This window comes from Formica exsecta, unplaced genomic scaffold (assembly GCF_003651465.1).
Source record: "Formica exsecta isolate Colony F162 unplaced genomic scaffold, ASM365146v1 scaffold262, whole genome shotgun sequence".
In the NCBI taxonomy this organism is placed as follows: Eukaryota; Metazoa; Arthropoda; class Insecta; order Hymenoptera; family Formicidae; genus Formica; species Formica exsecta.
Window position 1 is genome coordinate 609,457 of NW_021849885.1, and position 23,157 is coordinate 632,613.

General features: G+C 42.3%; 2 protein-coding genes across 4 annotated transcripts in view; both read left to right on the top strand.

The window, feature by feature from the left end:
* LOC115236900 (Down syndrome cell adhesion molecule-like protein Dscam2) overlaps positions 1 to 23,157 on the top strand; it is a 71,376-nt gene that overhangs the window by 42,395 nt on the left and 5,824 nt on the right. For 2 of the 3 annotated variants that reach the window (XM_029809629.1, XM_029809628.1), the window contains 19 exons: positions 234 to 670; positions 995 to 1,251; positions 1,474 to 1,786; positions 4,164 to 4,454; positions 16,488 to 16,607; positions 16,687 to 16,860; positions 16,949 to 17,245; positions 17,329 to 17,690; positions 17,783 to 18,154; positions 18,221 to 18,407; positions 18,652 to 18,939; positions 19,088 to 19,357; positions 19,434 to 19,665; positions 19,743 to 19,919; positions 19,999 to 20,165; positions 20,488 to 20,730; positions 21,139 to 21,294; positions 21,816 to 21,953; positions 22,827 to 23,017. In XM_029809629.1, the coding sequence (XP_029665489.1) occupies positions 247 to 670; positions 995 to 1,251; positions 1,474 to 1,786; positions 4,164 to 4,454; positions 16,488 to 16,607; positions 16,687 to 16,860; positions 16,949 to 17,245; positions 17,329 to 17,690; positions 17,783 to 18,154; positions 18,221 to 18,407; positions 18,652 to 18,939; positions 19,088 to 19,357; positions 19,434 to 19,665; positions 19,743 to 19,919; positions 19,999 to 20,165; positions 20,488 to 20,730; positions 21,139 to 21,294; positions 21,816 to 21,953; positions 22,827 to 23,017 (4,659 nt within the window). In that variant the 5' untranslated portion in view covers positions 234 to 246. Of the gene's footprint in view, positions 1 to 233; positions 671 to 994; positions 1,252 to 1,473; positions 1,787 to 4,163; positions 4,455 to 9,487; positions 9,779 to 16,487; positions 16,608 to 16,686; positions 16,861 to 16,948; positions 17,246 to 17,328; positions 17,691 to 17,782; positions 18,155 to 18,220; positions 18,408 to 18,651; positions 18,940 to 19,087; positions 19,358 to 19,433; positions 19,666 to 19,742; positions 19,920 to 19,998; positions 20,166 to 20,255; positions 20,439 to 20,487; positions 20,731 to 21,138; positions 21,295 to 21,815; positions 21,954 to 22,826; positions 23,018 to 23,157 lie in introns of all 3 variants that reach the window. The other variant, XM_029809627.1, reaches the window with a different exon arrangement.
* Positions 10,771 to 12,069, top strand: LOC115236901 (Down syndrome cell adhesion molecule-like protein 1 homolog). The gene is made up of 2 exons (XM_029809630.1): positions 10,771 to 11,337; positions 11,689 to 12,069. The coding sequence occupies exons 1-2, from the start codon at positions 11,004 to 11,006 to the stop codon at positions 12,066 to 12,068; spliced, it is 714 nt and encodes a 237-aa protein (XP_029665490.1). The 5' UTR covers positions 10,771 to 11,003; the 3' UTR covers position 12,069.

Here is a 23,157-nt window from a genome sequence, read left to right on the forward strand (position 1 = left end):
AATAGATGTATATATAAATGTATAAAAAAGAATTTATATAAATTTATATAAATTTATATAAATAAAACGACATAACTTTTATTAAAATTAGCTTTTATGTTAATGTGCTTGTTCCATTTTGCGATCTAAATTTGGATTTAGAATGATAAGCGAAAATAATAGAAGTACGGAACGAACGACTCTCGTTCCGGCGTTAGCGCAAAAATCGGCAAGTTTTTATCCTTTTGTTTCAGATGGTACAAATTCATGGAGGGCACGTCGAGACGTCAGCCGGTCCAGCTGAATGAGCGCGTACGTCAGGTTAGCGGCACTCTGATCATCCGTGAAGCGCGAGTCGAAGATTCCGGTAAATATCTCTGCATCGTCAACAATTCCGTCGGCGGCGAAAGCGTGGAGACTGTTTTGACTGTTACGGCACCGTTGAACGCGGAGATCGAACCGAGCACGCAGACCATCGATTTTGGAAGACCCGCGACCTTCACCTGCACCGTCCAAGGCAACCCGATCAAGACCATCTCCTGGCTCAAGGATGGAAAGCCCCTTGGATTGGAAGATCGCGTGCTGAGAATCGAGAGCGTGAAGAAGGAGGATAAGGGAATGTATCAATGCTTTGTTAGAAATGATCAGGAAAGCGCGCAAGCAACAGCAGAACTGAAACTTGGCGGAAGATGTGAGTTAAACTCTCTTATATATATCATAATTCTCCGAATTTGTAATCAAATTATTTATGTACAAAATTGACATTATAATTAATTTAATTAAAAATTAAAATCAATTTTGTTTGTAAAATAAAAGATTTTCATGAATTGATAGAGAATTTTCTTTGATATAATACGCTTGTAATTATACATATATTAAATTGCCAATTAAGAAAATTGACCGAGCAAATATAAAAGATAATATAATGATTGTGTGTGTGTGTGTGTGTGTGTGTGTGTGTGTGTGTGTGTGTGTGTCAACGGAATTATTCTCCTATCTCTTTGATTATCGACAGTCGAGCCTCCCCAGATTCGTCAAGCCTTTGCAGAAGAGACTCTTCAGCCCGGACCGAGCATGTTTTTGAAGTGTGTTGCCAGCGGGAATCCCACCCCCGAAATTACCTGGGAACTTGATGGAAAACGGTTGTCGAACACCGAGAGACTGCAAGTGGGACAATACGTCACTGTCAATGGTGATGTCGTGTCGCATCTGAATATTTCGAGCATTCATACCAATGATGGTGGACTGTACAAGTGTATTGCTGCATCAAAGGTTGGTGATTCTTCTTCTTTACAATATTTTGTTGATAAAAACTTATATTAAAATTTAAATTGTCTACCCCTATTGTAAATATAATCAATTATTAACAAATTAAAAAAATTTTAATTTAATTTATTTTTATATATAATATATCGTAAAATTTTTTAAATAATTTTAATATGTCTTTTAAGTACGTTCTAAGTAAAATGTTCAATATGCATAATATTGTTATAGGTTGGAGCTGCCGAGCACTCTGCACGTCTCAACGTATATGGTTTGCCGTTCATTCGCCACATGGACAAGAAGGCTATCGTTGCTGGAGAAACTCTGCGCGTCACCTGTCCTGTTGCTGGATATCCGATCGAAAGCATCGTTTGGGAACGAGACACCAGAGTTCTGCCGATCAATAGAAAGCAAAAGGTCTTTCCTAATGGCACTCTTATCATCGAGAATGTTGAACGAATGAGCGATCAGGCGACCTACACTTGCGTAGCACGCAACGCACAGGGTTACAGTGCACGTGGAACTCTGGAAGTTCAAGTTATGGGTAAGTTTGAATCTTTATATTTTCTTATATTTTTTTTGCGTGGTCGATATTTCGTAACAAAATTGATCGCGTAATATTGATACTTCATAAATGTTATGACAAATATTGACTTTTATTCGAAGAGTTACAAAATTTGATCGCATCAAGTTAAAAAAGTTAAATAATTTTTCATATTTAATAGAATTGAATTTTTTGACATAAAACTTATTAGATAAAAAATTGAACGTATAATACAATATTAAAATCAAAAGTTTACTTTCGTTTAATAATAATCTTAATTACTTTTAGCACAAGTAACACATATACTCAAAATCATTTGTTTTTATGATATATTTATGATAATTCTTTGCCAAAGTAACGGGTCTTTTAATAATGTCGAAAAAGGAAAATATATTTACATTTGCAGCCATCGGCCGAACAGCTGACTAATCGACGAGATAATTATGATAATGTTAGAATAGTAAATATTTTATTTGCAGCTATTCTCCTTGCAACAGATTGTCGTGTCTGTTACAGCCGCTATTAAACTTTATGTCGCATTGCCCTATACTGAACGTAATACCATGCCGAAGGTGTCGGCACATTGTTTTTTTTTTTTTTTTTTTTAAGAGTGTCATTCGCGCGTGTACGAAACGAATCATAAATTCTAAAGGATGCGACTGTACATAGGACACGGGCACGGACTCGGACACGGACGATTTCGTTGCCATCGTTATAATTACTTAATAACGTAGAGCGAACGTACGTCGACTCATGTAGAGGACACGCATTTCTGGAAAGTTATGGGAGTTGGTATGGCGGTGGCCGATTGTGAATCGTTAGTAAGAATTCTGACGCGCTTAAATGAGATTTCTTCTTCCATCGTACGTCGGTCTTGTGCAATAACAAGTGTCATGCATTCGTGTATGTTAATAGACATAGTTTCTCGATCAGACAAATAAATATCTTTCGCATTTATGAAATTAGATTTTTTGTGCAAAATTATGTTTATATATCTAGGATGAATTTAATTCTCAATTTAATTCAAACTTTAATTCTTTGTTAATTAAAGAAAAAAATTATATTAAAAAGTATTTTTTTAATATGAAAATTGCACAGAAATATTTCCAAGTATAATGTAACATGTCTATGATATCCACGAGCATGGCGTGGGCGCATATACGGGTATACAGGCGACAATTACGCGATCTAATCGTATACATCCATACATCGCTCCACCATCCTCAGTGCCGCCCATCGTTCAGGAGTTTGCGTTCACGAAGCTACCGATGAACGCCGGGGAGTTTGCGAATCTGCAGTGTATCGTGCCGATCGGCGACCTGCCGTTAAACATACATTGGAGCTATCCCGGAGAAGAGATGGGCGGTTCCTCCGGCGTAATCGCGAAGAAGGTCGCGGATCGCGTTAGCATGCTCATGATCTCGGTCATCACCGCGAGACACGCGGGGGAATATGTTTGTACCGCCGAAAACGCGGCTGGAACGGCGTCCCACTCGACCATCCTCACCGTCAATGGTTCGGGACTACGATTCTGTTCCTAGAGAACACAGTCTTTTTTATTCTTCAGTTGCGTTTTGTCACCTTTTTATCTCATCCTTGCACAAACCTTGCAAACAGCATTATAGTTATTTCCTCTCGTTTGTCATGCTCGTCCCCCTCTCCTCTCTGCGTGAATGTTAATTGACTCCTCCGTCCGTTCGAATCCATCGAAAGCTTTAACGCGACTATACGACGAAGCGATCCACGATTTCACAGAGGCTGCTGCGAATGAAGCATTTGTTTGATGACACCTCTAGTCGGGCCGCAGCTTCTACCCATTGCTTTCAATGCCGAAATCGCTAATTGGGGAGATTCCGTGTCCGTGCCCTGCTCGATCCTGAAGGGCGACATGCCCATGGATATATCGTGGGCGTTTAACGGTGTACCGATCGACACGTCGAAAGATACGGGTATCACAATCACCAAAATCAGCAAGCACTTGAGCACCCTCAGCATTGACGGCGTCTCGGCGCGACACGCCGGAGAATACGCCTGCTCCGCGTCAAATTTGGCCGGTTCTGTCAGTCGATCGACAACTTTGACCGTTAACGGTACGATTTTAATCCCCGTTGCACGGTGTTCCCGCTATATACAATAGATTTGTACATAATTATTGTCACACGCCTCAAATATCTCCATCTATCGAATATTCCATCATCCTTGCCGAAAAATCTCTCGACGATATATATTCCACCGCCATACCAACCTTATTTACTGATTCACGTTGTCTGAATCGAGATGCGAAAAATGCCTCCGAGTTACGATTAGAGTATTCTTGAAATATCGCGAATCGACAGTTACTCTTTCTTGCCCCGTTTCTCCCAGTCGCTCTTTCCAGTTGCCCCGCAAATACTGCCTTTCGCTTTCGGGGATGAACCGGCCAGCTGGGGTGAGTTGGTTTCAATCACCTGTTCCGTCACGAAGGGTGATCAGCCTATCGAAATAACTTGGGCCTTTAACGGAACGTCGGTCGACAGTCGCGACTCCGACGTCGTGATAGGCAGCACGAATCGAAAGAACAGCGTTTTAACTATCGAATCGGTCGCGGCCAGACACGCCGGTGATTATACTTGTACTGCGTCAAATCGCGTTGGTGCCACGACACACACGGCTCATCTGGCTGTAAACGGTACATATAATCGATTTCCATGGAAGAAGTGAATGTTCGCCCATTTCTATCATGCATCGTTTTCCTCGTTTTCCTAACATATCTTTCAAGCAGATTATCGATCGTAGCTGATCACTAAACATTTACAGACACGGCTATGCAAATTTTCATTTACACCAACATTTACATAATTTTTTAAATTAATTATTATTATTTCCTGTTACAAATATTACTAATAATTTGATAATTTTAAAACTCTGTAACTTAACAATTCTAAATTTATATAATTAATATTATTATTTCCTGTTACAAATGTTACTAATAATCTAATGATTCAACAAAATTATATACTAACATAAACATTTTTATTTTTTCTTTCTTTTCGTTATGTTAAGAAAACTGCAAGAAAATTTTCATATATTCAAATATGTATATTAAATACCATTATTTATCCTTTTGCCATTTTCTGTCTCTCATCACACCCTTCCTTCTATGCTGGGTGTCGTTTACGCAGTCGCACCACAGATCCTTCAATTTTCCTTCGGTGATGATCCTCTCAACTCCGGCGAGATGCTGTCGGTCTCTTGCACGATCGTCAAAGGCGACTTTCCCGTAAAATTGACGTGGATGTTCGACGACATGCCGATCGACTCGAGTCGGCCGGATGTTAATATTGTGATCAATAAGAGGGTCAGCTTCTTGAGCATCGACAGCGTAGCGGCGAGACATGCTGGAAGATACAAATGTACTGCGACCAATGCCGCCGGATCCGACAGTCACATCGCTGTACTCTCGGTGAACGGTACCGCGCTCTCGTATATGTAAAAAAATTTATTGCCTTACACCTGTACACATTCTCTTGTAACTTCTTGTATATCTTCGCAGTAATATCGATTCAGTAATCACCGCTCGTGCTTACTGTCGTTGTCGAGATGATAATCTCTCTGATAAAGTACTCCGAAGCAGCGAGATTATCGTTGAAGACGACGACAGCCAGTGACAAAGGTCCATCCCGCAGTGACAGCGAAACGATGGCTCACGTTATATATATATATTTTTTTTTCTTTTTATTTAAATCTTTTCCCGTATCGCTTTATCGTTACATTGTTGTTCGATGTCCTCTAGTGAAAGTACCGTTTCTCCATTTCCCTCCCTGATTTTTCCTCTGAAGATCCACAAATACTGTTTTGTGAGTCGTTCAGTTTGGTTCTGAATTTCGTTCGTCTACGTTCCCTTACCGCGAATGTTCGAAAGTTTCGACGTATATTTTACGAGTGTGCCCTTCGCGGTTGCAGTGGCACCGCAACTCGCGCCCTTCACCTTCGGTGATGAGGCAGCCAATGCAGGAGAGATGGCGACCGTTCAATGCGCCGTAATAAAGGGCGATCTACCCATCGACATAATCTGGTCGTTTAACGGGCGTGTGATCGACACCGCGAATGGCGCATTCGACGAGCATAATTACGACAATTCCGATATAGTGATAAGCAGGGGTAGCAAACGGGCCAGCCAACTGACGATTGAATCGGTAGCCGCAAGACACGCGGGCGAGTATTCGTGCACTGCGAGCAACACGGCCGGAACCGCTACCCACTCTTCAGTTCTGTCGGTGAACGGTACGCTTGTTCAGTTTGAATCAATGACGGTTGGGTGGTTGGTTGGACGCACGAAACACACCGGGCTTCTCTTATAGCGCTTCGTGGCACCATCAGGAAAGATTGCGTGTGTATGTCAATGCGCCGCAGCTTTAAGATGTAGCTGACAACAGTCGCGTTATCACTAGTTGAATTAAACTAGTTGCTTTAAAAAATATCAATTATATATATATATATATATATATATATATATATATATATATATATATATATACATATATATATACTATATATATATATATATATATATATATATATATATATATATATATATATATATATATATATATATACACATACGCCAATTATATTATATATTTCGTTGTTAGAGTTTCTATATTTGAATGCTTTCAAGCAAGTTGCATCTTGAGAAAAAATTGTAAAAATCTTGGGAGGTTGATATTTCTACGATCTATAATTTCCAAGCTTCTTTTTTTCACGCATTGTCTCACTTATCCCGCTTCCGGTTCGATATCAAATAGTGTTTCTGTGACAGTACCGCCGCGCATCGCTCCTTTTGAAATGTCCGACAAGGCGGTGAATTGGGGCGATTCCGTATCGGTGGTTTGTACGGTGGTCAACGGAGACTCCCCGTTAGAAATCACGTGGGCGTTGAATGGAATGCCTATCGAGGAAAATCATCGAATATCTGTGACCACAACCAAGAGGAATAGCCTGCTGTCCATAGATTCTGCGAGTCCGAGTCACGCGGGCATTTACACTTGCGTTGCCTCCAATGCTGCTGGTGCAACCACTTATTCCGCGGAATTGACAGTTAACGGTATCTACAATAGACGTTAGAAAAGAATGTCGGTTTTGCTCTGAAACATTACTCCGTTTCTATTTTCCTCTCCTTTTCCATCCCGATTAAAATGCGAGGATGCGATCGAACATGTAAGACAAACGGCAATTATTTCGACATCTTCATTCATTTTCTTTTTTTCTTCAATTCTCTGGCCTTGTCGCATCGAGATAATTGGACTATCAAGAAGATTGACGTAAAAGAGTAATAAAAAAAGAGGGAAGAGAAACAAATAGAAAACTCATTGCAGTCGCACCGCAAATCGCACCGTTTGAAATCGCCGAGGAACCAGCGAACTGGGGCGATTCTATTTCCGTGGTGTGCGCCATTCTCAAGGGTGACTTACCAATCGAGATCACGTGGGCGTTGAACGGCGAGCCGATCCGGCCAGATCGTTCGGACATTAATATCCTGGCAACGACGCGGAAGAATAGCATCCTCAGCATCGAGTCCGTCGCCGCGAGACACGCAGGAGAATATACGTGTTCGGCATCGAATAAAGCGGGAGCGACCAGTCATTCAACGATTTTAGCTGTGAACGGTACATCTCGTCCGAGATATTTCCTGTGCATTCGCTCTTGAACCTCCGCATCCCGTCATCGCCTGTCATTATCCGTCATTATCCGTCTCATCTGAGATCATCGATGGTCAATCGCGGTCTTCAAGGCGCTATCAGATCGCAAAGACGTGTTATCGTATTCATGCCCATATTACATCAATGATTCGCAGTAGATTAGTCGTGTTATACGATCAATCATCTGTCCACTTTAGTTGCTCCGGAGATAGCACCGTTCGTACTTAGTGAGAAACCAGCGAATTGGGGAGAAACAGTCACGGCGACGTGTACCATTCTGAAGGGAGATCAGCCGATACAGATCGAATGGGCGCTCAACAGTCAGCCGATCTCTCACGATTTTTCCGATATAACGATCGTCACCAGCAAACGCGTCAGCTTGCTCACGATCGACGCCGTTACGGCTAGTCACGCCGGAGAGTACACTTGTGTAGCTAGTAACGCCGCCGGTGGAACGAGCTATTCCGCTTCCTTAGCCGTCAATGGTACAATACGACGTTCTTCAAAACTCTCATTATCGTTCTCTGGTGCATGCATGAGTCATTCTCTCATGTAGCTTGACGCTAACACTATTCACATACTTATTCCCAAAGATCCCATCACGTTCCTTCACGTCTAACGAAAGTGACAGGCTGAAACGTAAAAGACGAAAATTCAAGTATAAATTACATTTTACAATGTATTAAAATTATATTAAATTTAGGAATAAAATATAAATTTTATATACGCGAATTTGACGAGAAATCGCATTTAAAGTTTTTGCTGAAATTAAAGTAGAATAAAATTATAATTAAAACACTTCTATAGTTGCCCCCGAAATCATGCCGTTTGTGATCGGCGAGGAACCGGCGAATTGGGGTGACACCATCACGGTAACTTGCACGGTGTTGAAGGGCGATCACCCAATCCAGATCGGGTGGGCACTCAACGGCGAGCCAATTTCTCGAGATCATTCTGACATATCGATAGTCAGTACCAGCAAGCGCGTCAGTCTGCTTACGATCGATGCCGTGACGGCACGCCATGCTGGAGAATATACCTGCACGGCTAGCAACATTGCTGGTGGAACGAGTTATTCCGCATCACTTGCCGTGAACGGTATAAAGGTCTTCCCACGTCTTGTGTTTCGCATAGCTATTCTTACTTTTCCCTATCGTGCATGTGCAGAGCGGTTTATCACTCCCACGATTTCCTTCAATTTCCTTAATCCATGCAAAAGTGTAAAAAGAAAGAATCTATTGAAAAATTTCGTCGATATCTTATCTTTTCATTTCAGCGATGTTAGGAACAATTATCATCAAAAAGCATCAATTTGCGCGTTGAAAAAATAATTTTACTGGAGCAGGAGGTTGTGATATTTTATTATATATATAATAAAGTATCATATATATAATAAAGAGGTTTCTAACTTATTATTTTATATAAATTTAGATTTAACGGTTGTGAAAATCAGCTGACATTTGTTATCATAATATTATAGTTGCACCGCACATAGGGCCTTTCACGATTAGCGATGGACCGGCGAATTCGGGCGACATGGTTTCCGTAACGTGTTCTATTACAAAAGGCGATTCTCCCATAAAGATCACTTGGAAGTTTAATGGCCATACGATTAATCCGCACGATTCGGATATCACGATCACGAGGATTAATAAACATATGAACGCTCTCAGCATTGAATCCGTGGCCGCGAGGCACGCGGGCGAGTATACGTGTGTAGCTACGAACAAGGCCGGGAATGTCAGCCATTCGACGACCCTCACCGTCAACGGTACCTACTTATCTCCAGAAGCACACCTGCACGTCAGCTAAACGTCGTATAGCACTTGCTTAACCCATCACTGCGATTCATAATTCATCGTAAACCACCCCTCATCATCGCATTGTCTCACGATACGATACCTTTGTTCCTGATCGCCGTAATCACTACCGACGATCGATTTCGCGAGGACCGCGAGGACCGTAATTCGCGAAGGGAAGTTTCATCGAGTTTTTGTTTCTCACGCGCGATCCGCGATCGCAGTTGCTCCGCAGATCTTCCCGTTCACATTCGGCGATGAGCCGGTGAACTCGGGCGAGGCAATCTCCGCGACCTGCTCCATCCTCAAGGGGGACTTCCCGATGGACATTGCCTGGGCTTTCAACGGTGAGCCGATATCCGCCGAGAGCACAGATCAATTCTCTATAACGAAGGGCAAGCGTCTCAGCGTCCTGTCGATCGATGCTGTCGCGGCCAGACACGCCGGCGAGTACACTTGCACCGCGTCGAACAAAGCCGGGGCTTCCAGTCATACGGCCGCTCTAGCTGTAAACGGTAACACGCGCGCATGCATACACACGCGATATCTCGTCTCGCGACTATTCTTTCTCCGCCGGGCATAGAAGACAAAACGCCCTCCTTTTCATCATCCCCTTCAACTTCCTCCTCACCCACGCTCACAATCTTTTCAACATTCTTTTACGTCTTGTCGAGTACGGGGGACGATGAGGACGCGTCTATCTGTCGTCTGGCTTCTCATCGTGTATTCACTGTGACCGCGGAGATTTTGCAGCTCGCTATCTTGTCGCATAAAGTTGACTTAAAGAGATAACGATGCTACGAACATTTTCTCACGCTTGATTACAATATTTTTTTCAAACTCGAAATTTTATTTATCGTTTATTTAAAAAATATGTGCAGCAAGATTAGATAAGTATAGCAATAGAAATATACTTGCAGGAGCGTGAAGCAATAATGAAATATTAATTCACGCAAATTAGAACAACATTTTCCAACAAATAGTATTTTCTGATAGGCATTTTTACATCGGCTTTTCTCGCGTGACAGATGTTGGCACAAAGGGATTCGAATTTGATGAGTCTGTGAACAGATTTGACACATCTTGGAAAATATCGTTTTCAGTCGCTCCGCAGATTGCGCCGTTCTCGATCAGCGACGTGCCCGCAAATTGGGGCGAGGCGGTCTCGGCGGTCTGCACAATCGTGAAGGGCGACTTGCCCATCGACGTATCGTGGGCGCTGAACGGCGAGCCCATCACCAAAGAGAATTACGCAGATGTGTCTATTTCAAGTACCAGCAAACGAGTCAGTGTATTAACTATCGATGCCGCGAGCCCGAGACACGCCGGGGAATACACTTGCACGGCCTCGAACGCCGCCGGAGCAACGAGCTACTCCGCTACTCTGGCCGTAAATGGTACAGCACTGCATGAAGCAAAATGTCTCCCTGAGATCGAGAAACTGAGCTCACTAATCTGCCTGCAAGCATACTTAGACGAAATCGTTTTCCTTTCCTCGTGTTAATAACAACAACATCGGCATCCCTTTAAAACTATCCTATCGAGTGAGGTATAATTGGCAATTGATCACGTACGAATATAATTACTGAACAAAATACATATCTAAGAAGAACTAATCAATCGATTGATCGATCATCTCAAAAAATTGATTATGAAAGCAAAGTACGTATGCTCAATAAAATGTATATAATTCTATGATTCTTGCGCCGATCGCGCGAAGAGTTTACATATCGTTTATATATGCGATATAGTGATCATTTTTTTGCGATTGTTTTTCCAGTCGCTCCACAGATCGCTCCATTTTCCATCAGCGAAGAACCAGTTAATTGGGGCGAGCAAGTCTCTGCGGTTTGTAGTATTTTGAAGGGCGATCTACCGATTGAAATACGATGGAGTTTGAATGGCGAACTTATTACGCGTCTCACTCATCTTGACATAACAATTACAAATACTGGGAAAAAGACATCTGTTCTGACTATTGAATCCGTCACCGCCCGTCATGCTGGCGAATATAGCTGCGTCGCGAGCAACCTGGTCGGATCCGTCAGCCGTTCCGCCATTTTATCGGTCAATGGTACTAAAAAATCGCATGTTAAGACGTAGTATCATCGTCAGCTCTTTATCTCGTAAAATACTTTAAAAATTTTATCCTTTCCAATAAATATAAATTGCTAAAGCTATCCTTATAACAAAATCTATCCTCGAAGATCCATATTAAAAATATAATTACCTTCAATTTTATTCCCCTTGCTATGTCTATTCTTACGTTTTACGTTACTTCGAAAAGAAATCGCTCGTTTGTCATTCTTCTGGATTCTGGACGCCAAATATTTAAAAGTGTCTATTCATCGGATTTCGTAAATAAAAACGCATGTCGTTTTTCTATTCTCTTCGAGTCTTGCTTTATCTTGCGTTCGTATCGCAGTCTCCCCACAGATAGCACCGATCTCCTTCGGCGAGGAGCCCGTTAATGCCGGGGACTTGGTGTCGGTGCAGTGCGTTGTGACCAAAGGCGATTCTCCTGTGGAGATCACGTGGACCTTCGACGGCCGTCCCATACAATCTTATCATAGCGATGTGATCGTGTCTGATAGCGGAAAGCGCGTCAAACAACTGACCATCGAATCGGTAGCTGCGCGACACGCTGGAGAGTATACCTGTGTTGCTTCAAACGCGGCTGGATCAATTTCTCATTCGGTCACCTTGGACGTGAATGGTACACCTTTCGACAAATCTATGCTCGCGATTCGCATTTGCATATTTAGCTATTTTTCTCATCCGAAATTAATCCTTTCCGTCCTTTAGAGACCTATTTTTTTTTGTAAGTTTCTCTCTCTTTCAATCTTATTTTTTAATTTTATATTTCTATTCCACGTCGTTACTTTTCCTCTAAGTTTCTCTGCAATCCGTTTCCTCGCTTTTCATAGCACGGCGTGTGTCTGTGTTCTCTAGCGTCCGCTATTATTACTTTAGCAACCTACAAATGTTATTATTGGACGTGACATTTCTCGATCTTCTTGGTTATATATATGTTCTCTTTTTATTAATTTTGTTGTTGATTAGCATCGCGAAATATATAGCGAAAATACACTACAAAATAAACGACACACTCGCCATAATACAGATCGTAAAGCAAGGGGGAAGCAAGAAGAAATGAAGAAAGAAGAGGATAATACGTCTTTCTATCTTCTACCCTTTAAACCGTGCTGTTTCATCAACGTTGATTTAGTCTGCGGCTTCGATGACTCTTTCTCTCCTTCTCTGATCTCTTTTTCTCTCTTCCAGTCATTCCGAAATTATTGCCATTCGCTTTCGGCGAGGAGCCGCTTAACTCGGGTCAAGTAGTAACGGTACCGTGTGCAGTGGTCGAGGGCGATCCACCTTTGAAGCTTCGTTGGACCTTAAACGGTCATGCGATCTCGCCGCACTCTGGGATCTCGATCGTGGATCTGGGCGGACGCGGCGCTATACTGAGCATAGGATCCGTCCAGGCGACCCACGCTGGAACATACACATGTGTCGCGGAAAACCTTGCCGGCAGGCACGAGCTCTCGGCCGATCTCATTGTGAACGGTGCATACTGATCAGCAAGGATCTACTCGATATTTCGTTGAGCCTTGCGAATTCGCCTATCCGATTTCTCATCCCTCCTTTATCCTAGATCACCGCTTCTCCCGTAGACATTTGTCATTTTATCGAAATCGATTTCCGCTCAAATATCCATTGCGCTCTTATCGATCCCCGTATAATGAAGTTTAATCGCGATCGCCTATTTTTGCGGACGCGATCAGGCACGAGAGCAGGCTGTTACAGGGATCGGGCTAATCGCGCTAGATATCGCGCGGCTTATCTGCCTCGATAAGCGGGAACATTCATTCTCGCTCGCGTGTCTTTCTCTTTCTTTCTTTCTTTTTCTCTTTCTCTCTCTCTCGGTGTATTATTGCCTGTTGTCTCTAGCCTCTGTCCGTTCTCTATCTCTCGGCAGTCACTCCACATCTGCAGCCGTTCGCGTTCGACGAGGCCAACTCCGGCGATCTGATAATCGTCCATTGCGCGGTCGTGAAGGGGGATACGCCGATTTCGCTCAAGTGGTTGTTCGAGGGCCGCCACTTAGAGGTAGGCGACGGAGTGGGTATCACCGCGTTGGGGGATAGAGTCTCGGCCCTGACGATACCCGCTGTCAGGGGAGAGCACGCCGGAGAGTATGCTTGCGTCGCCGATAATCCAGCGGGCAGTGCACGGCACAGCGCCCATCTCAAAGTGAACGGTACAGAGAAAGCGTAAACACACACGATCACAAAAGCATCCAGTATAAAACAGAAAAAAGATATTATAAAATATAAAGTATACACATATATTTTCTTTAACATAAAGCGAAACCGCGCGGCATGATGATGGTGTTTAACGGGCGTACGCGTAGTGAGAGTACTACCGTTTTGTATGCGTATAACTATTTGAGCGGAAAGCAGTGGTACGTTTACCTTTTTATTCGGTTGTAGATTTATATTTATATATATATATATTTATCCAATATATATCTCAGTAGAACGTTTTTCGATATGTTAGATTTGTTACCCTTGCTGCCGCTTTCATATACGTCGTAAAATCTCCAATCTCTCTGTCCGCCCTGACTGTTGCGATGATATTATTACGCGAGATATGTGTTGTCTGGAAGTCTTGCATTGCTCGGCGTATACTCTTTCCTTCTATCTATAGAGAATTGTCTTTCTTGTAACGAGTTAAAATCGTTTAACTGGTTCGCATAGGCGTACGTAGTTTGTGCCCACGATCGTTCGAATCGAGTACAAACCGTCGATATTATAAGACGAGCCGTGTTTCCCGTTATTTCCCGGTCCAGAACTGTCTCTCACTCTCTGTCACATTCTCTGTCACTCCGAATCCCTTCTCTCATCTCGATTACTCGATTATCGAAATAATACCGCATTAGTCAGGAATCAACTCCATTAAAGAGTTAATCTTGATTATCCCATATAATTAATTCAGTATCATCGATTATTTACGAACGTAAATAACGCGTCATACAGAAAACGACGGCGTCTAAAACAAAGAGGAAAGGCAACGTTAGATTCTTAAACAGACGAGTATATTACGTACAAAGAATGAGCACGCAGATAACGATCGATGCGATCATTCAACATTGATCGCGAAGGATTCAAAGAGAAGAATCATTATGAAAGCATGGATCTACCTACCGTTCCGTTGCAGTCCTGCCACGGATCAGTCCGTTCGATTTTGGAGATCAACCGATCTTTGCCGGGCAGGCCGCCCAATTGGCATGCATGGTGCCTGTCGGCGACACGCCGATCGAGATTGTCTGGACCTACGAAGGCGAATCGTTGTCGCAGTACATGGGATACAACATCGGGAAACTCGGCCCACGGACGAGTATACTACTGATCGAGCCGGTAACACCGGAGCACGACGGACATTATGCGTGTGTCGCTAGTAATCCGTCAGGCAAGACGGTCCACGAGGCAACCTTACGAGTCCATGGTTAGGTCCTGAAAAAAGAACGGAGCACTGAGAATGACACGATAATGATAATTGATAATGATGGTTGAGCAAAAGTTTTGGAATGAAAATGCAGCCGTGCGCAGATTCCGCGAAAGTATTATATGAGCGCAGGCTTGTGATTGGATTGCATCTTATTCATCGTTGCTGTAAAGCTGATCGTGTGTTTTTCCCTGTTGGCGAAAAGCTTTTCTGAAAATTTCAGTTGGTTCGGCGCTCGCTCTACAACTCAACTTATAACGCAGCGCGTTGCTTTCGTCGCCGTTGCCGACCTTCTCGCGCGTACTCTTTTCCTTTCTCTCTCACTGTCTTGCCACTTTCTTTTCATACTCTTTGTCTCTCTGTCTCTTTCTTGCCTCTTGTCTCTATCTACGTTTATTTTTATCTGTTGTAATTCTCTCCTCTTTACTACGTATTCGTCGGTTTTTTCAAGCGAGCGAAGATCAATCCAAAGCCCTTCGTGGTCCAAAAATCAATAGTTTATTCCGAGCCGTTGGCCTTTCCTCGTTTATTTTGCCCGCCTCGTTATCTTGCTCTCATCTTCAGCCGTTCTTCTGCGACTTTTTACGTTGGCTTCGATCATCCCTGTGGCGAAATAACGCGATGCTCAGGATGTATTTTCCTTTCGCACGCGAGTCTCGTCGCGTTTTCTACATCCTTCATGAACGCGTTCGCCATTCCGGTAGCACAAACGAATCTAATTGCTACTTTGCGATCGCAGAATTGCATAGGTCTGACACATCCGAGTTGCATATTATATTCGTCTCGTTATATTCGAGTGTCGATTTATACCTCACCGTACCCCCATCGCGCTAAAACGCGTCCTTGTTCTAAGATGACCGACCGACCATCCAACCAGCCGCATCTCAGAATTCTCACCCCTGGATAAATTCATAGCCCTATCCACGAATGAATTTCCCCAACACGTTCTCTCTCCTCGCCCCCTCGCCACCTCACCACACGTCTTGCCTTGTTCATTTTGTAGACGCGTATGTAGCTTAGTAGAGACACATTTAATATGCATGCATTTATACTTGAACGAGCATAATATCGAGTATATTATTCGTTAACGCGGTACAGCATGATGCACTATGCTCGAGTAAAAATTTAATAGCGCTTCGTGCATGTTTGTCATTGAATTCTTTCAGAGGATCCGTAGTCTTTCTCTCTACCCGCATCACGTCTCTCTTTCTCTCTTTCTCTTCATGCATTAGATACCCGTATAATTCAGAATCCCGCATGCTATACGATACTCTATTCACCGCAGTAGCGGGAGCGTGTCGCGTTTTGTCCTGCACGCGACAAAACTAATTTTTTTTCGAGTTCTCGTCGATTTTAAACAATATCAAAAATATGTAACTTTTAATGAACAATTTTATTAACTTTTTTCGAACAAACAAAACTTTCTGATTTCACAAATTTCAAGTTTTCTCGTTGAATCTAGATATTTAACTCTCTTTACTATTAATATTTTATATTTTATGAAATTTTAAAAAAAGAGCGATAAAATTAAAATCAATATAATTGTAATGTTTGATTGCAGTTTACATAAAAATATTATTACGATAAACAATAACTTGATTTTTCAAGAATAGACGACTCGAGTTTTCACAAGCGACTGGCTCCTGGATACTGCAAAATTTCGTGTTGCTCGATTAGTGCAATGCGACTAATCTGTTTATTCTGTAACAGTACCTCCTCGTTGGATTCTGGAGCCCACTGATAAGGCATTCGCTCAGGGTTCTGATGCGCGAGTCGAATGTAAAGCCGACGGATTCCCCAAGCCTCAAGTCACATGGAAGAGAGCTGCTGGTGAGTGCGTTTGCAGTCGCAGCTTAACAAATATAAAGAACTTTTCAAGTGTATTAATTATGTTTGTTCTATTTTACAGGGGATACGCCGGGTGATTACACTGACTTGAAATTGAGCAATCCTGATATTAGTGTAGAAGATGGTACTCTGTCCATTAATAACATCCAAAAGACAAACGAAGGCTATTATCTTTGCGAGGCTGTTAACGGCATTGGATCAGGCCTATCGGCTGTCATTCTCATTTCGGTCCAAGGTACTTTACGCATTCTTACATCTTTTAACAGTATTCAATATACTGTTTACGTTTTGTATACTGTTATTCTTCAACATCTTTTTTTTAGCTCCTCCTCAATTTGAGATTAAATTAAGAAATCAGACCGCTCGTCGCGGAGAACCGGCTGTATTGCAATGCGAGGCGCAGGGAGAGAAACCAATTGGCATTTTATGGAATATGAATAACAAAAGGTTAGACACAAAGAGCGATCCTCGTTACACTATTCGTGAAGAAATCTTAGCAAATGGAGTATTGTCCGACTTGAGTATCAAACGAACCGAGAGAAGCGATTCTGCCTTATTTACTTGCGTAGCGACGAACGCCTTTGGCAGCGATGATACTAGTATTAACATGATCGTACAAGGTTGGTTCACTTGATTATGAGTAATGTAATATCAACAGATGCTCGACGAAGTACTTAAATATTACTTCTATAATTTTTTATAGAGGTGCCGGAAGTTCCATACGGTCTCAAGGTGTTGGATAAATCAGGACGTTCAGTGCAATTATCATGGGCCGCACCTTATGACGGAAACAGCCCTATTAAGCGATATGTCATTGAATACAAGATCAGCAAAGGTTCCTGGGAAACTGATATCGACAGGGTGCTCGTACCTGGTTCGCAACAGAATGTAGCTGGAGTATATAATCTAAGACCCGCAACTACATATCATCTTCGAATCGTCGCTGAAAATGAAATTGGCACGTCCGATCCGTCTGACATGGTCACCATTATTACCGCCGAAGAGGCACCCACTGGTCCGCCAACCTCAGTCAAGGTCGACACTCTTGATCAGCATACTCTCAAGGTAACGATCAATCGAACGATCGAATGCGTTATAACCGCTTCAGAATGCGTAACGACAACAATAAACATTTATTGCAAAAAATATTTTGTCAGGTAACATGGAAACCGCCTCCACGCGAGGATTGGAACGGCGAAATTCTTGGCTACTACGTTGGATACAGACAATCAGCGGATAAACCGTACATGTTTGAAACTGTCGAGTTCTCCAAGGAAGACGGAAAGGAACATCATCACCTGCAGATCGTTAATCTCAAAACCTATACGCAATACGGCGTGGTCGTTCAGGCATTCAACAAGGTCGGCTCCGGACCGATGAGTGAAGAACGCAGACAGCACACCGCGGAAGGCGTACCCGAGCAACCGCCGCATGATACCACTTGCACGACTCTCACCTCTCAAACTATCAGAGTATCCTGGATGTCACCACCTCTCAGCGCGGCTAACGGTGTTATCACTGGCTACAAAGTTAGTGAAGACGCGATTCGAGAAGAGTAGATATTTAGCAGCGATGTCTTTAAATATTTGTTTCAGGTTATCTATGGTCCGTCTGACACGTGGTACGATGAAAATACGAAGGATACTAAGATCACGTCTTCCAGCGAAACTATCCTGCACGGCCTCAAGAAGTACACGAACTACAGTATGCAAGTTTTGGCTTTCACTTCCGGCGGAGATGGCGTCAAGTCCGCACCGATTCATTGCCAGACCGAACAAGATGGTAATTTTAAAAACTACTCAACTCGTGTGCAAAAGCATATTTGTTCGAATATATAATATATCTTTCGCATTTAAAAATACAATAGCAACCATGCGACGATTTCTATATTTTTTTATATCGACAATTATTTTCTTATTGTCATAAAAGCAACAAAGTTGTTGCTGCTTTTACGACAATAAAAAAATAATTGTAAATGCGATAATTATTTTCAGCAAATAAAATTATTTTTAATAAATTTTCTCAGCACCCGAAGCTCCAATCGCTATCAAAGCTCTGGTCATGTCCGCGGAATCCATTCTTATCTCGTGGCGACCACCTAGCCAGCCTAACGGAGTTATTTCTCAGTATACCGTTTATACAAAAGCTGACAATGCCGAGGAAGCAACTAGCCAAAAAGTACCGCCAAATCAACTCACTCATGAAGCATCTGGATTAGATAAACAACTCAGATATGAATTTTGGGTAACTGCTAGCACAAATATCGGCGAAGGTGAAGCTTCTAAGATTGTGACTCTGAGCCCAAGCGTTCGAGGTAATTTTTACTTCTTAATTTACTTAAAATATTTCGTATTTTAGTTAAATAAAATTAAATTAAATTCGTACCTTAATTATAATTTTTCACATGTGATCATAAATTAAAAACTGTTTCTAATCTTTATATTTAACGCGTATTTTTATAGTACCAGCCAAGATCGCATCATTCGACGACAAGTTCACCGCGACATACAAGGAAGACGTAAAACTGCCGTGTCTCACCGTTGGCGTGCCCGCACCAGAAGTAACATGGAAAGTACGAGGCGCGACTCTTCAACCGAGCGACCGATTAAGACAATTACCCGAAGGATCACTGTTTATCAAGGAAGTTGATCGCGCGGATGCCGGGGAATATTCTTGCTACGTAGAAAACTCATTTGGACACGATACTGTGACTCATCAATTGGTCGTACACGGTACTGAATATTCCGAAAATTTTGTCTGTTAATTTTAGCTCTGTTGATTATACTAAGTTTAACATTATGTTTGCAGCTCCTCCGCACTCACCGCAGGTCACACTTACTGCCACCACTACAAATTCTTTGACGATGAAATTGCGCCCGCATCCGACCGACAATGCTCCGATTCACGGCTATACAATTCACTACAAACCCGAGTTTGGCGACTGGGAAACTGTTCAGATCAGTTCCACGGCACAAAAATACACTCTTGAAAATCTGTGGTGCGGTTCTCGATATCAGATCTATGTCACGGCTTATAACGGGTAACTTATCATTAAAACTGTAATTAATTAATAAGTGTGCGATAAGAAATTTTATACACGACAATGACAATTTACAGAATTGGAATTGGCGATCCTTCGGATATCTTAAACACGCGCACAAAGGGCTCCAAACCGATCATCCCCGAAGCGGCGAGATTTATCGAAGTATCCACGAACAGCATCACTCTGCACTTGAGCGCCTGGTCGGATGGTGGCTGTCCCATGTTATACTTCGTACTTGAGCACAAAAAGAAGTAAGATAAAGAAATAAAATTCTCGGGAATTACACACGGTTTGATAGAAATCGATAGTTAAAAGCGAATGTTTCTTCAGGCATCAACAGGAATGGAATCAGGTCTCGAACAACGTCAAGCCGGGCAGTAACTTCGTGGTATTGGATCTGGATCCCGCTACTTGGTATCATTTACGCGTTACGGCTCACAATAATGCCGGTTTCGCCGTAGCCGAGTACGAATTTGCGACATTGACGGTGACTGGCGGTGAGTATGAGTCTGTCTGACGTTCGCAGCGGCGCCTCGTAGCCGGTGCCAATGGTGGCTGGATTAAGGCCGAAACATTTTTTGTTCCAGGCACCATTGCACCGGCCCGCGAGATACCGGATGTGAACGATGGTGGCAACGACGAAGACCCGATGAAAATTTTTATGGCTAATTTAAATCTGGTCGTGCCGGTGGTAGCAGCTATTCTCGTTATAATCGTTGCCGTCATCGTGATTTGCGTACTCAGAGGAAAGGGCCACGGTAGCGATAAAGGTAACGGCATCCATCTAATTTTTTTCGTTCCATTTCTTCTCTCAAACAGGCACGATCGCACCTCCCGTACGTAACGGCGGTAACGACAACGCTGCGGATGTAAGACGTTATTTCCCGTGGTTACCCAGCTGGCTCGACGTAAACGTAGTGGTGCCGGTCGGCGCGACGGTCGTTGTAATAATAGTAGGAATAGTTGTCATTTGCGTGGCTCTCTCGAGGAGAACTCGAGGTCCGGAACAAACGCGGCTGCGAGGTATCTCTTCAGCCGACGAGAAATATTACGAGGGACAATGTATACAAATTTTTTTTTATTACTTTTACCTGTTAAGTCGCATAAAGACGGTGGACATTCGTCGGGAAATAAAATTGCGCTAATAATCTTACAAGCGTAACTAAATACAATAATCTATATACAGATATTATAGCGTAACAATATACTATTTTGTAAAATTAACATAATAATTTCCCGACGATTGATCCACGCGTCGGCCACCCTGTCTTGCAGTCTCCTCAAAACATTCCGCTCGCTTAATTTTTCTCTTTCTTTTATTTCAATCACCTTAATTTTCCTCTTCCTTTTGTTTTATCAAGCGTGGGTGATGGCATAATAAATGTATATTAACTAACAATAATATGAAAAGTATTATATTAAGACATACGTACGTTTACTTTACCAGATTGCGTGTTCACTGTATTATAGATGACGTAGTCTATCAGCAAACCGGTGTTGGCGGCGCAACTCTAGATAAACGCAGATCCGATCTTCGTGACGAACTAGGATATATCGCACCACCGAATCGCAAGCTACCACCTGTACCCGGCTCCAACTATAACACATGCGATCGTATCAAGCGAGGTACAGTTATAAGTAAGCCACAACTGCCAACACTTACCTTTTAGACCAGTTTCGACTACTACTTGTGTAGTTGTTGTCGCATCGGCACGATAGTTCCTTCTTTCATCTTTTCTCAAGAAATACACATTTTTTCGCATATATTATACATCGTTAGACTCCCGACCAATGTTACACAGCCCTCAGACCAGACAGAAGCCATACACACATGACCATACATTGCCAGTTTTTTTTTCTTTCGCCTCTCGCTTCCAAATGTTCTGATATACGTTATGTCGAGATGTATATGTCCCTCCAGCGAATATAACGTTCGTTTTTATTTGTTTGCGCTTACCACGCCGTTGGTGCCTAACGAGTGTCGACTGCACCGATTCGTATATATTAATCGTGCCTTTAAAAAAGAGAGAAAAAGGAATGCCCTCCCCAGAATCTCCAGTCCTTTGAAGAGAACAAAGTTGATCAGTTGGCAGGAATCTTGATAGGCGCCAGCGTGTCGTACGACCTTTGTAGTATGTGTTCGATAGGTGGAACTGGCTCGTTAAGGAGTCACTCGACGTGGGACCCGAGACGGCACATGTATGAGGAATTGAGTCACTACGCGCCCAACAGAAGATGCCCGCCGCCACCACGTATGGGCAGCGCAGACGGTCTCTCGCATAGAGGTTGGTAAAAGAGCATTTTTGATTAACGAGGGCGTCCGGCATTTGTCCGATCGCCCTACAAGATCAATAATCGCAGGCCGGAGCCGGCGATGTTGCTGGCGGTCTTCGTAAGTCCTCCCTGAAACTCCATAAATCTCGTGTCACTTTAACGACATGTTTCTCGATGTTGCACGTTTTCGCATGCCTGCGCTCATAGCACGCCGACAAATGACACGAACCACATAGAGAATAATTATATTTATTTACACTCAGTGTCTTTCTGAGACAAAAAGTCTACGATAAAAATCCTCTGTGCCCGTTATCGTCATATCGATTTCAGATTTCTAGAATGAATAAAAAGTGTTATTAATATTTTTGAAAATTATTTATATATTTTATTCAGAGAGATTAGATTTATTATAAAATTTAGATAAAATAAATACACAAAATTACGACGATTAATTAATTAAAAAATAGCCTTGTTTTATATATAACAGAAATTACGTAATTAATTGATAAGACGACTGGGCGTCAATCTGAAGCAAATTTATTTAAATATATTTTTAATACGCATGAGGAGTTATTGAAAATTGAATAATTTAACGTAGAATGAGAATCGAGGAAAGAAGAAACGTAAAAGTGAGTAAAAAACTTTTTTTGCTCGTTTAAATCTGAATAGAAGTAGCACATAAAATCAATAGAGGAAAAGATTGCTTACAATTTTTTTCGTTTCCATTTCCAATCAAGTTAAACTCAAGAAAATTGTCATAATGGACTTTACACACAAGAAGCAATCTTTCAAGCAATCTTTATCGTTCAACAAATCACAAATGTTTCGTAGATTTTATTAGCCCATAGCGGCAGAGTCTACCCTGGTTGATTACCTATTTGCAGGTATGGAGGATGAGATCTGCCCGTATGCTACGTTCCATCTTTTGGGATTCCGCGAGGAAATGGATCCGAGCAAGGCTATGCAGTTCCAGACCTTCCCCCATCCAGGAAACGGCCATTCTGGCACCATGGGACCACCTGTAGGACATCCGACTAACGCTTCTGCTCACAGCCGTTCTGGATCTCAATCTATGGTACCTTAAATCTTTTTCATATGCATATTTAATTAAACAATATAAATGAGTTTTTGATTGTTTTATATATATTTTTTAAAAACAATTTTTACTTTATAAATTATATTCTTTCTATCAACAATTATTGCTAAAATCGTGGC